This window comes from Colletes latitarsis, chromosome 7 (assembly GCF_051014445.1).
Source record: "Colletes latitarsis isolate SP2378_abdomen chromosome 7, iyColLati1, whole genome shotgun sequence".
In the NCBI taxonomy this organism is placed as follows: Eukaryota; Metazoa; Arthropoda; class Insecta; order Hymenoptera; family Colletidae; genus Colletes; species Colletes latitarsis.
The window spans coordinates 15,911,324-15,926,380 of record NC_135140.1 but is presented as its reverse complement, the minus strand read 5'-3'; the positions used below and the strand labels follow the sequence as shown (position 1 = coordinate 15,926,380).

General features: G+C 41.5%; 1 protein-coding gene across 2 annotated transcripts in view; it reads right to left on the bottom strand.

The window, feature by feature from the left end:
- The window catches only part of LOC143344104 (octopamine receptor beta-1R), a 107,132-nt gene that overhangs the window by 82,230 nt on the left and 9,845 nt on the right, over positions 1–15,057 (bottom strand). For both annotated transcript variants that reach the window (XM_076769789.1, XM_076769798.1), the window contains exons 2-3: positions 12,027–13,826; positions 9,269–9,506 (exon numbers count right to left, since the gene is read on the bottom strand). In XM_076769789.1, coding sequence (XP_076625904.1) covers positions 9,269–9,506; positions 12,027–12,671 — 883 coding nt within the window. In that variant the 5' untranslated portion in view covers positions 12,672–13,826. The remainder of the gene's footprint in view (positions 1–9,268; positions 9,507–12,026; positions 13,827–15,057) is intronic.

Sequence of the window (15,057 nt, the reverse complement as noted above, 5' to 3'; positions counted from 1 at the left end):
ATTTTTGGTGGAGAAACATACCCTCGAAATCCTAACCATTTTCGAGAAAAAAATTCCTTACCGAAAACGACATGTCTGACCATACCTTGATATGTTTCCCTGAAATTTTTCGGCAAAAAAAATTTTTTCAAATCGTTTCAGAAAAATTATTTTCAATTGCAGGGGTCACTTACAATCATTTTTGGTCAATAGACACACCCTCGAATTCCTAACCATTTTCGAGAAAAAAATTCAGAAAGGTGGACAAATTTTTCGACAAAATTAAAAAATTTCAAATCGTTCTGAAAAAATTATTTTCGGTTGTGGGGATCAATTGCAATCATTTTTGGTGAATAAACATACCCCCGAAATTCTACGTACTTTCGAGAAAAAAATTCTTTACAGAAAATATACCGTGTGGGCGGAAATGTTTCTATAACTTTTTAACGAAGCCTCCATCAACAAATTGGTATTCTTGAGTTTCCTTTTATTTTGACCTCTAGAATCTCTCTAATTTACAGTTTTGGAAATACGAGTGACTGTATATTTATAATTTTCTACTTAAAAATTGTCCATCAACGGCCATAATTTTTGGCCAGAAATTTGATTAGAATCGGTTGGGTACACGTCCAAGGCTCGTCAGTCACGTGCGTCTAATTTACAGTTCAAATAATCGTCGATTAGCTTCGATTCAGCACGTGAGAATATGCCACTCTAGAAGAGCTTAAGGTCGACCGTACGATCGATGTTGCATGCTTGTAAAAACGGCGACTGGGATATGAATCTCGAAGTCAATGGCAAAAGTAGTGGCAAGGTCCACGGTCTGCGCGTGTGTATGGATGCGCGCTCGCGCTCACTCTTCGCGTCTAATAAGCTCGAAAACGCTCGCGACCGAGAACTCGTCCCATCCTCCTCGTTTTCCTCTTTGCGACGATGCTGATGCAGATCTACTCGAGAGTTAAATTGCGAACTCGCGATACGGACCGAGTTCTCCGCCACTGTACGCCATATACCGCATCCGCGTATAATTAATATCAAATATTTATTTATTTATTTAACGACGAACGAAAGTTAACCTCACCACGCAAATTGCGTTGGCCATGCAGTGGCAAAGCGATGACAAATCGTACGTTTCTTCTCAAATTTGCATTTCGTAAACACACTCCCGAAACAGTGTCTACAAATAGTATTATTACTGGTAATTACTTTTTTTTCGACCTTTTTCGAAATCCTGTGATCGTAGCAAAACGCGTATTTCATGGAAGGAGACTCCGGGAATATTCATATTTTTAACAAATTTAATTTTCATAGTGAAGTTTAGTACCCCGTACAAAAGAACGTTTTATTTATTTATTTTGAAAGTGTAACTGTTGAAGTGTATTTTTATTGCACCATTTTGCAGAAATTTCCTTTTCCTCTGTTTGAAGAATTTAATTTAAAAAAAAAAACAGTGGGATTTCGTAAATTAGTATGCAGGGAGTACACACACAGATTTCTGGCCAAATGTACAAAGCCTTGAAACTCGTTGGTTTGCATGTTAGTAACAATGTAGCAAGCTATTTGAAGCGATCAAACTTTGCTCGCCTTGAAACTAACAAAATCGTGTGTTTGTGTGTGTGTGAAATAATTTGCAACTTTTCGAGTGTCTGGCTCTCGGATAAACACTTGTAGTTTGTTTTTAATTCGGTCGAGCGACCTTAATAATTTCAATAAACACGTTCGAGTTCTGTAAAAGTTGTTTCGACAAGTTTTTGAATTCTCCAAGTTTTCTGCGCCACGCGAGAAACAATGTTCGTAAATATCAAACCATATTCGATTCTGGCACGTGAAGGTGCTGATTACGTTCAGTGGCTGTTTACACGCAATCAATATTATTGATTTAAACCAAGCACAATGTATGCAAATATTGAAAGTATCAAATGAATCGGTGGCTAGGACGCGTTCAAAATCACGTACTCGTCCGATCTGTGGTAAAATACAGACACTTGAATTTTTTGTTATTTAAGTTCGGTTCAACGTTATTCCAGCCACGTATCTCTTACATCGAGGACAAATTTTACAAGTTGTTTTTCACAGAAAGTTCTACCAATTCTATCACTTTTTAAAAATATAAAAAGTGTTGTTTCGAGACGTAACTTTTATTTTTTCGTAAATTACAAAATAACGATTTCCGGTTAATTAACAATTTCACCTTTTCACAAATTGTTCAAATGACACGTGTCCAAATCAATACCATCGAAGAAAATTCAGGCATTATTTTACCCATGCTCTAAGAATTTTCAGTTAGTATTAAGAATCCCGATAGCAAATCAACGAGTACGTGATAAGCATGCAATCGTTAATGAATCGAGTTCCCCTACATCGAGTAACGTCCGCTGAAAATCATCCATTGAACCGATGCAATTATATCCATTTAATTTGGACACGTTGGATTTTTACACGTTTGCCGGACAGAGCTGCAGAAGCGTGGACTTCACAAAGTGAAGAGGGATGAAAGGGAGGAGGGGAAGTTGGTGCATTCACAACACCACCGTCGAATATCGATCGTCCCACTTGTCAATTCGAGTATAAAGCGATATACATATTTGAAAACAGTCCGCTGTAAATATCAAGAGCGTTCCGTGTCGACCTATGCAACCCCCTTACGCAACTGACAAGGTGAAAATAATGACAGCGGCGAGCCTAATATTATTCTTCAAAAAAGATCCTAAAGTTTGGTTAAAATCGTTATTGTAGCGATTGTGTGATAATAGAATCTTCAATGACTGTGTATTAGTCTGGTGGATGGAGTGCTCTTGCAGTAAGACCAAAATTAAGTGGCTGCCTAGGTCACTGAAGCTAGCTATCCCCGCCATAACGTCTCACTCCGCCCATCTTAGCGTCTAGCTACGCCTACCGGCATCTGACTCCGCCTACCACAATGTGTGACTACTCTCACTATTATATTTGGATATCCCCACCATTGGAATTGACTACGCCCACATTCTGGATAATACATATTCAGAAAAAATTTCATGCGTTTCCAAAATAATATTTTTATCATAGGTGTTTTGAAGAATTAATTTAGCGATGGTAATTGCATTTAGAAATACTGAATATCACGTTGGAACATAATTAAATGTTAGAAAATGAAAATTACCTTCTGTATTGTTAGCTTGTTCGATCATCAACGGCGCAACACAATTTTCTATCATTAATTGAAATCTCGAGATTGAAAAACAGCCTCAAAAATTACCATCGAACAGGACAATGACTGACTTGACACAGAATTTCGCGCGAACAATGACAAATCACGTAAAACCGGCCAATTTATTGTGAAAACGTATGAATAATCTAACAATGCCATTCTCTAGCGGCTGCTGAACCGTAATTTATCAACGTCCGCCGCTGAGGGCTTTGCTAATTGTTGCGGAATTCAGAATTCGCATCCATTCCCAACTACTTCCTTTCGTAACTTGCAAGCACAAAGACCATCTAGAGGACTGTTCAAAATACAGCCCCTATAAGGATTCATTGCATTGAATCTAATTGCTACGTTCCTTGTTCCGGAGAAACAAGAACTTTCGGAAAATTGTGTTTTATATTTTATATTTTATATCGTAGTATTTGGTCACGCCCACAATAGTGTTTGGCAACACCCACTAGTGTTTCGTTACGCCCATTATAGTATTTGACTACGCCCATCAGAGCTATGACAAATTATCTTGTCTGTGAATAAAGGGATGAAAAATTTTAGCGAAATTTAGCTCGTAAACGTTATTAAATAATAATTACGGTAATATTACAAACATCGTAACGATTTCGTAATTGGTATTGACATATCGGTTCATAATTCCGTTCACGGAATGGCTGTGAGTTATTTCTCTCTGTATGGAGGCCGCAAACTTTTGTTTACGTAACTCGAAACAACTTCCCACGATAAAGCTGCAACCGCAACGATCTGAGAATAAAAGTACGTCGTAGGTAACTGTCACCCTGACCTTCCGCGGCCACCCAACCCTTCGGTTTCATTCTGCTAACCACCATTCAGCCCGAATGCTGGCGATGATGTGGGATCGCGCGGGGTCAAGGCCATCGGTCGAGACACAGGAAATCTTATGGCTGATCTATGCGGTGCGTTACTACTGGCGACCGCCGCTGGCAGCTAGCAACGGGCTCGAGTCGTTTCGAGTCGATCCAAACAAGCAACATGCTTTCGAAAACCACCCCTAACACGAGATTACGATCGCCGTAATTCAACTTTATTTATTTACACGCGAAATAACCCTTTGGCGAACAAATAATGTGAAAGTTACGCAGAATTAGACGCAGTGAGAAACGAGACAAAAAATTACAACAAATACTGTTCCATTATTTTTACTAAAATTAGATATCAAATGGTGTGGAATAGTTTGAACTCATTACTGTCGTTCACTTTTTCCACTGCATAAGAATTTTCGATGGAACCAAAAACATCTCTGTTAATCTTCACTGGTCCCCCCACCCTACTGTGATTCGTCGTCCTTGCCAGAATAAAATGCCAGCGATGATAGGGTGCGTTTAAGGGTCAAGGTCAGCTGGTCGGCAAATTCTCTGCGCAGGGTAGGGGAGGGGATGCTTGCAGTCGATTCGTAATTTCGTTGCAACTGCAGTTGAACAGGCGCGCTCGTAAATTTCCGACACGTACCAAGCTGTTATTAATGACTGGTCATTAAAGGCGACGCAGAATCAAGCTCCTTTTCTGTTTACCGTTGTCAGCCGCCTCCCGTTACTTTTACAACTGCCACGATTTGTTTATTAATTTATTCCCCGTGCAATAATCGCGCGTTCACTCGCGTTAAAATTTTATTCAACGATAAAATCACTGCTGTCGACTTCGGGAATTTCGTTCGAGTGTGAGAAATACTTGAAAGAAATTTCGAATTAATTTTTTTATGCAGGAGAACAGTGGTTCTATTTTAATTTTAAATTACGCTAATGTTAATAGATCTCGCGACAAATAAAACTAGGAAATGTCTCGCAAATCGTGGAGGAAATTCGACGAAAATAAAATGGAGCACCAACACGCGAAAAATCTCTGGAAAAAACGATTGAATAGAAATTTTGGAAAAAAAAGGAAAAGAGAAACAAAGCGTTTCAAGTGGAATACAAACTTTTTCGAGGCGAGCCTTCTGCAGTTGTGCTTTCAATGGCCGCTCAAGCGAGCGTACGAGTTTACACTAATGCTTTTTTCGATCGACCGACCTTTCGATACGCTGAACGATACTCGCGTTTGATCAGCGAATATTTGACACGGTCGTTTGTTCGATTGTGTCAACCAATGGCCGCGTTTCAGTCGACTTTCGCTTTCTACGTCGGCCAACACACAAAACAGTTTACTCTGAAAACGATTTATTCACCATTATTCTCGAGAACTTCCGCCATTGGGGAGCCAGCAGCCCTTTTCGAAGCTTTAACACGCGACGATCGAGACTGGCAAATCGACCGCTGGAATTCGTTTTAAATACTGATCGAAATTTTCTATTAAATAGATAATTAATTACACCTTTTATTTATATTCTTTCCAGTAAATTGCTACAACCATGATCTTTACTCGAGACTACCTTTGGCCTGATATCTCCACAAAGAGGAGACTGATCAAACGATTAATCGTGTCTGAGGCATACTCTGCTGGAAAAGCCTCGCTAAACAGTCGACTAATTACTTGTTATAACATAACGAAGCGCAGAAAATTAAAATTTTATATAGATACATAAGAAAAATGTTTGTTTACTGTTCAATCAACGCGAATGATTCTGCTTTTAATCACAGAGTCGATGACGCGACACGTTGATTTAATTATCAGCTCAAAGGATTATTTTACCATGGGGAAAATTATTTTCTAGTATTGGTTCGCCATGGGAGATTACTTAACCCGGTTTCGCAATTTTCAGAATTATAATCCGCCCGGGGATTAACAAAACGCTGCTCGTCCCTCCCGCGTTTAACATCGAGCCGCGCGATCGCGTTTCCGCGGTTGTCGAAATCGATCAATTTTTCCATCCGCCTGTAATCGCCGGAAGCCATACGGAACCGATTATCGTTCCCCATCCGTGGCACCGAAAATAGCCGAAAACCGCCATTTTATCACGGGACCGCAAAATTCCATTTAATCGGTTCAACCGTATCGACCGCTTTCAATCCGCGCCCTTAATTGCAAACCGCAGAAACTGCTGATCAAAATGCAATTATAAACTTTGAACGCGCGTTTTTCTCGCCTAAGAAAAGACTGAAAGTGTCTGAGAAACTCTGGCGCAAATGCAGTTACCGTACCTCGCTCTTTGCACCGGTCTGCGTTAGGGATACATGCAAAATTTAATTTTTTATTATTAAAACAGCTTTTCTCCACTTTTAACCTGCAATTAAAAATAACTTTCTCACTCCCTGAAACACTATCAAACATCGTACAAAAGGAAAAGATTGGAATCGTGTTCGTTTCCTTGGAATAAATTCCCAAAGATGACTTCGTTTCCCAGGAATTCGAAACTAGCTTCTTTCTAATGAGAGAAAAATAAATATTGAGGGAAAGTGAAAGAAAAATAATGCACAGAACGATTGTGGAAAGGACTGAAAGTGTCTGAGAAACGCTGGCGCAAATGCAGTTACCGTACCTCGCTCTTTGCGCCGGTCTGCGTTAGGGATACATGCAAAATTTAATTTTTTATTATTAAAACAGCGTTTCTCCACTTTTAACCTGCAACTAAAAATAATTTTCTCACTCCCTGAGACACTATCAAATATAGTACAATGGGAAAAGTCTGGAATCGCGTTCGTTTGCTTGGAATAAATTCCCAAAGATGACTTCGTTTCCCAGGAATTCGAAACTAGCTTCTTTCTAATGAGAGAAAAATAAATATTGAGGGAAAGTGAAAGAAAAATAATGCACAGAACGATTGTGGAAAGGACTGAAAGTGTCTGAGAAACGCTGGCGCAAATGCAGTTACCGTACCTCGCTCTCTGCACCGGTCTGCGTTAGGGATACATGCAAAATTTAATTTTTCACCATTAAAACAGCGTTTCCCCACTTTTAAACTGCAACTAAAAATAATTTTCTCACTCCCTGAGACACTATCAAATATAGTACAAAAGGAAAAGTCTGGGATCGCGTTCGTTTGCTTGGAATAAATTCCCAAAGATGAGTTCGTTTCCCAGAAATTCGACTGGTCAGTTCCCACGTGGAATTATTTCTGTTAATTTTGATAAAATGCAATTAGTTCGGCGATTGCCGCTTGACAGCGTAACCTCAATTCGCGCCGTGAAAACGTTCCTCGAGCGCGGTCCGACGAAATTTAACGCGGGAAATAATGAGAGCGGGTCGTCGAGTGGACCAAGAGAAACTCGGGCAGCGCGTTGTTTCCGGCTTCCTGGGCAACGTTGATGCGACGCAACGAAAATACCAAGAAAACGGACCGCCCTGGAACGACGGGGATTCACAAAGGTAGCCGGAAACTGCATTTTCCTCGAGACATTCCCGGCACGAGCTGCTCCACGACGGCCGGTATTACAGCTTAACGAGATAAGAGGATTTCGAGGGAACGTTCACCCGCTTCCGCGTTCTTCCGCTCGCCGTTGCAACGGTATTAGAAAGTATTGCGATCACAGCGGCGTTATTAGTTCGTCGAGAAATGCGGCTGAAGACCGCACCGTCACGCGGATCGTAAGACGATTAAACGCGATGAGGAGGGGAGGGGGGAGATTATGTCTTGTGTAATCGAGTTATGCGCGTCGATAACACGAGTAAGGAGCCCCGATTCTCGGATCGTTTCGTCGTTACTGTGTCGTTGCTGGGAAATTGTACGATAACGGGACGGGCGAACGTGTTTCGAGTGTTCCGAAAGAAAAGCAAAACAATAAAAATATTTTCGCCTCTGCAACGTGACACTACGTGTAAAAATAAGTCGAAAATGTACAGTACGATTTGTTCGTACAGCGCTTCGTTTTTGAGATAATGAAATTTGAAAGTTTGTGGGACGCGCGTCTGACCATTGCTCGTTGTTTCTACTTACGTCATGTTCTCCTTAAATATTAAGAGTCAATTTTCTCGAAAACAAAGCCTCGTATCGAGAAAGGTATTCTACATTTCCGGCGTAGTTTTATGCCGAGAAACGTTGTCTAAAAATTTAATATTTTTCAACTTGAATTTTTAGATTGTTTGTCATAACAATGTGCACAAAAGTATGGAAAAAATTTAGCAAACTAAGATTAGTGTTCTTGGAATATATTTCAAGTCTATTAGTGCATGACAAGCATTCAAGCACAATCACTTCCCTCCCTCTGAATTTCATGAAACTTCTCCGGACAGTGGAATACAATCAATTCATTCGAAAATCGATTGGACATGGTCCGCGTCAAAAGCTATTAAAGCGTCCACTTTCTGTGAAAAACTGCACGCTGCTTTGCGATCGATTGCTTTCGGAATCGCCTTTCCCAAATAGACTCTTGTTTCTCGATTACAAATTTGTTAACTCGTCATCAAAGTATTCATAAAAAACATACGCTCCCTAATAAATAAATCATTACTTTATTTCATTTAATATGAACATGTGATCGAATTAAAATATGCAGAATTTCCAAATGCACCAATTTTTGCTACAAATACAAAAACCGATTCGCGTAAAATTTTAAGAATTATCTAATATAAGTCTTCCGAGATTTTTGTCGCGAGAAGAGCAATTTCCGCGCGGGAGATGTGGTAGCCACATCTTTAATTAACTCTTTAATAAATATCCTTTCTCGGTTAAGCGGAAATTTCACGAAAACCCTTTATTCCGCGAGACTTTGTAATCAATTTTAATTAACACCAGCAAAAATATTCCCACCTAGCGTCGAACACGCGCGTAATCATCGGTCTTCGTTAATTATCGAAGCCAAAAATTAATCACTCGTTGAAATGAAACTTAAAGGCGCCTCGAACCGCTTATAATTAATCGTTATCGGTCGATCGATATTTTACAACAGTGCGAATTCGTGGATCAGCGGTTGTGCCTCCATTTTATTCCGTATCTCTGTATAAACGTTCACAACGCGTGACAAAAATCAACCTCCCAAAATATTCCGTCAGAACTCTGGATTTCGACCTACTTTCGATCTCTGAAAAGTCTTGGATCAACAAGTAGCTTCCCCAGAAGGAAGAACAAAAGAAACAATACGCCTCCTACAGGTGTTGCCCTAGAACTGTCTTTTCAGGAACGAACCAGATGTTCCAGTCATCGTGACGGAGCACAAACTCCGGAGGATAATCTATAACGTTCTAAGTATAGTGATTGCTCACCAGTCTCGGCCGCCGCTTGGAGCAACATCTGCTGATGGTGGTGTTGCCTGGTCGAAGACCTATGATGATGGACGCTGTTCAGGACTATGTTACTGGACGTCCTGCTCAGCGCCTTCCTTTGCCTGACCGCCTCCTTATAGATCTTATAGTACATCACTATCATCACCAGACCAGGAATCCAAAAGGACACGCAGGAGCTGATCACCGCGTATGGTCGGTTCACCACGAAGGAACAAACCTGGAACATGGATGATTCCTTGCTTTGAATGGGGCTCGTAGGCTACTAGTAAACTGTCAGTCTGCATTTTGTTATGTGGTGATTCCTTAGGTTGACTGTATTTGACTGCATTTGACTGTGTTTGACTGTGTTTAACTGCCCTATTCTCTCGTAATTCAATCTGTATGCATACAGATACTTTTCAAGCATGACAAAGTTTGAAAATTTATTTTTCCCGCCATTAGGTGACTATAGTTGACTATGTTTGACTGTGTTTGACTGCCCTATTCTCTCATAATTCAATCTGTATGCGTACAGATGCTTTTCAAGCGTGTCAAAGTTTAGAAATTTATTTTTCCCGCCATTAGGTGACTATAGTTGACTATGTTTGACTGCATTTGAATGCATTCGACTGTGTTTGACTGCTCTATTGTCTCATATTTCAATCTGTATACATACAGATGCTTTTCAAGCATGACAAACTTTGGAAATTTATTTTTTCCTCCATTAGGTGACTATAGTTGACTATGTTTGAGTGCATTTGAGTGCGTTTGAATACATTTGACTACCCTATTATCTCATAATTTAATCTATATGCATACAGATGCTTTTCAAGCGTGACAAAGCTCCAAAATTTATGTTTCCCCCATTAGATGATTACACTTGACTATGTTTGACTTGGTTTGATTGCGTTTGACTACCTTGTCCTCCCAGAATTCAGTCCTTCATTACAAGTATATGATAATTGCATAAAGCAGAGTTTAAATTCGAGCAATTTCTTGGTTCGATTAGGTTTGACTGCGTTTGAGGTTCGCGAAGCGGTTTATCGTTGCGTATTTCACGTTTCCCAGCGAACGAATATTTACATTTGACGAACAGCGTCGTAAACTTCGTGCAACGGGGGCGTTAAAGAAGGCGCTCTGTACGCAGAAACTCGAATTTGTTTTAATAATCGTGTTTCGTTTTCCCATAAATGTTAAGCTAGATTTTTAATCCAATTTCCCCTGGCAGTTCAGTTTCTGTTGTGCATGCAGAATTTTTATTAAACCCCCTGGCATAATGAGATGAAGCCTTTCCTCGAGCTTACGTAAACTTCATTTTGAAACAATGTATCGTGCTAATCGTAATTTGCATTAAACTTCCGTCAGTCACATCGCATAATGAAGTAGCCGAACGAGCCGTGGTTCGAGTTAACATAAATTAAGGGAAACTTTGATAGAACGAACTAACAGTAATTAGAAATAAATTATCGCGAATCCGATGCAATACAGCGATCGTAACCGCGATTCGTTCCCTAAAGAATTGCAATCAGCCGCTTCGCCGGAAATAATTGCGGACAGAAACATCCTTAACAGCGCCGAGAATCGAAACTACGATTTAATTCCGTTTCGCTGGCAAATGGAGCATCGGCTTGACCATGTCACGCCAGTTTATTTTTATTACAAGCGGCTGAAGACACGTTTAAATTGGATTTGCCCGGCGACGCTACGAAATGGAACACAGGGACATGACGTTTTTATCTTGAACACAGGAAATTCACTGCATTACGTTAATGAACGATTCTATTCGAGTCGAGAAGTTTACCGATTTTTATTTCGATCCGACAATAGCGGTGACGATGTTGGAATTATTCGTCTTCGTATTTTTGCAACTCGCGATATTCTTTTTTTATGAGACGAAAATAACGAAGATAAGAAGACGACCAAGGTAAACACGATGGCCCCGTATAAATGAATGTGAAATTGAAAATTTTTGACTGCGCGCGGACAATGAAAAACTAGCCCGGAGCATTTGCAAGAGTATGAATATGGAACAGTTGATCCTTGAAGATCGGAAATTCAATTCTCCCGTACTAAATTACCATTACTTATGCATTTACAATGCCCCACGACGTCCACGGTGGTGTTCCCATGATGCATCGGGACACTATGCATAACCAAATTAGCCAATCGAGGAAACAATAGTGCAAGTTACGCGGACGACGTGAAGGACATGATTGGTCGATTTACTCGTAACGCGTGCGTATGCAAATCGACGAAGACCGTTGCACAAATCCCCCCTTATCCCTGAGGAATTATTGTCAGTATTCACAATTTAGTATGCAGGGGTCAGAACACTTATTAAGCAGGCAGGTGACGTGCCGATTTATTCAGCGGAAATCGTACGGCAATCTGATCGAATAGCTTTCACGGTGAAACCCGAAGGTTTCGCGTGAAATAGTTTTCGGAGACTTGTCCTTCGACTTTGCGAAACTATGGGGAGTACAAGCTGAACTTGAAGGACAGAATCATTTTACTTAATTTTGATCTTTACCAAATTGGCAAATGGAAATCAACTTTCCCTTAAAGCATTTAAAAAATAGTGAACTAATGGAGTAATAAATTATTACATTGACATATATTAGTCAATAGTCCACTTAAGGGTTAAAATAATGAATGATTTGCCAGATGCAAGAAGAAGATGCAAGAAGAAAAGAAGATAGCCAGTTGCTTATATCGAGACAGAGGAGGGTTGCTTATAACGAGTGATGGTTGAACCTACCTCTGGGTTCATGACCATGTATTCCAAGTGCTCCTGCGTGGTGTACCAGCCCATGAAGATGGGTATGAAGCTGATCAGAGCAGGCAGGGTCCAGGCGCTGCCCAGCATGCAGCCAACGGTGCCCTGCCTCATGATGACAGTGTACTCCAGCGGGCTAACAATGGCGTAGTACCTGTCGACGCTGATGCAGCAGAGATGCAGTATCGAGGCTGTGGAGAAATAGACGTCCAGGGAGTTCCATACGTCGCACATGAACCGTCCGAACAACCACTTGCCGCCCGACAACTCCGCGGACGCGTTGAACGTCATCGCGCACATGGCCACCAGCAGATCGGCTGCCGCCAGGCTTACCACGTAACAGTTCGTCACCACGCGTAGCCTCCTGTGTCTCCTAACGCTGGCGATCACCAGCGCGTTACCCAGCACGGCCGTCGTGATTATGCTACCCATTATTATTCCCTTGATCACCACCACAAACACGTTCACGTTCTCCGGCAGGTTCTCGACCGTGGGATTCTCCACGGGCACCGACGTCACGTTGTTCGCGGCTGTGCTGGATGGGCTGCTCGCGTTGCTCGACGTAGTCGGTGTTGGATCCACTCGGTTGGGCAGGCTCGTCGTCACCGCCGCCATTACGTTCAACATGGTGTACCAGGCCTCGGATGATCCCCGACTGGTTTACTCTGTCATGGCTGCGGGAGAACCTCAGCCACGATGATCATTTTTACCACTGACGATCGAACGATGCATGAGAGAGCCAGTGGATGCTCTGACCCTTTCTGATGATGCTGTGGTACCAGGTAGTTTGGACACCCTTCGATGTCCTGGTACTAAGTCCTCTGACGCTTTGTTTAGACCCCTTGGATGGTAGAGCAGTACTTGATAGGTGGCTCTTTCTGATGCTCTGCTTGGACTCTTTTGGACTTTAGTAGCCCCAGGTAGACACCCTTCGATGTCCAGGTCCAAATCCTTCCTCTGATGCTTTGTTTATACCCCTTGGATGATCCAGCAGTGTTTGGTAGGTGGGTATCTTTTGTTGTCCTGGTGGAAATCCTTTTTTTGATGCTCTGCTTAGACTCTTATGGACTACCCTTCGATGCCCAGGTCCAAATCCTTCCTGTGATGCTTTGTTTAACCCCCTTGGATGGTAGAGCAGTACCTGGTAGGTGGCTACCTTTTGTCGCCCTGGTGCAAATCCTTTTTCTGATGACCTGCTCGAACTCTTTTGGGCTTTATAGCAAATTTATCTTATAGTACTTCATTTAGACCAATTTAAATGATGGCGTAGCACCTGCTACTTGAATTCCTCGAGTTTTTATGAAAATCCTGTTTCTGAAGATTCGGTTTGGTTTCCTGACTTGTTTGCAAGTCTAGATCGGTGATGGATTATTTAGGGTACTTTTCCATGGAAAGAAAGTGGTCTTCTTGGGTCCTCAAGTGGGACCTTCTTTGAGAGCCAGTTCTGTTGCACTTGTCAACATGATTGGGGGACTTTGTTGATGCTAGTGTCGTTGCGATGATGGTTGATGACTGTCGAGTGCCCATTACTGGAGTCCAATTCGAAAACCAAGGTGTCCAGGTGATTCGTATGGACTTGGTTTTGCAGTCGATAAAAAATGTTCTATTTTTGTTAGAGTCCAATGTTCATTCTATGGTTGCACGAAACACTGTACAAAATTAGAGTCCCTTCTCTGTGGCGTCACGGGAACCGCATTATCCCGGCACGGTTGTTTATTGATTTAAACAAAAGCCATCGAAGGTATTAGCCTAATCCCAGTTGCTTCTCATTCAACGCAGCCCCTGTAAATCAGAGATAAAGGCAATCAATAGATTAGAGCGAGGACTTGTTCTTGCATTTATTCACGGGAATCTGGGTAATGCAATTTGTTTGGGGATTACTCGATCGTGTTACATATGTCGAAACAATTTGAGCGTTTTAGCTGTAATTGTCGAAACGATAAAACGATAGTGGAGTAGAACGAAACGAAAGTTACAAAACGATCGAGGTTAATTAAAATTTCGCGAATGGAGATTAATTAATAGATCCCAACGAAGTTCTCAGTTTCACCATTCGAGATAGCGGCCAGAATATATCGATTTTTCGGGTGCCCCCGAGAATTTCCGTGTCACGCTTTATCGCGGTCCGCCAGAACAAAGTTACAGACGTCAGAAATTTAACAATGCTTACGCGGAAATATTAATCATCGTATTTCACGTGGACGGCGACGAGCGGGGAGATTACAGACAGCCCAGAGCCGCGCGAGCAGCAATTCCATCGGTTTTGCGAGCTACAAACACTTTCGCGAGGCAGCAATATGTAAAACGGAAAGCGACGTAATCCCAGGCGACGGGAACCAGCTGACAGTTCGAACCGAGGATCGTTGCTTTCTAACCTTCGTCGAGATATTCTCTGCTCAGAAATTTAATATTCCGATATTAAAATCTCCCATGGAAACTTCCTGACGACTCCTTGTCGCCTTAAATGATCGTCGTCGATCGCGATCCATCGTTCCGATCGAATGAATAAATTGTTGCGCTCGGACTTCAAAGTCTCATCCAAGATCCAATAAAGGAGCGTTAAGGAGATGTTAATCATTTCTATTTCTTTTTTTTTTACTGTGAGAAATTCGCGTTTGGAAAGTGAAACAATGAACAATAGAAGGAACAATTTTTCCTCAACTCGATCGTTTAACAAGTATTTAACTTTTTTATGGGAGAAAGAAACGACAGATGCTCAAGCCTCCGAGCTCTAAATATATGAGAGATATTCTTTCACGTTAATAATTGAGAATATTCCACGAAGCCTCGATGCACCAGCCACGAAATAAATGCTTTGCTCAACAACACGACAAGTTTATCCTTCGGAGACTTTCAGGAAATAGGATTTCGAAGGATCCAATTCTTTTCCCTTTTATATCGCGGCAGAAATATCACGTATCGCTACTGGACGTAGGAGGAACAGTCACGGAACGGACAAAGAGGGCGGTCTCGATACCCCAGAATAGAATTTTTAAAGCATATTTCGTTCGGT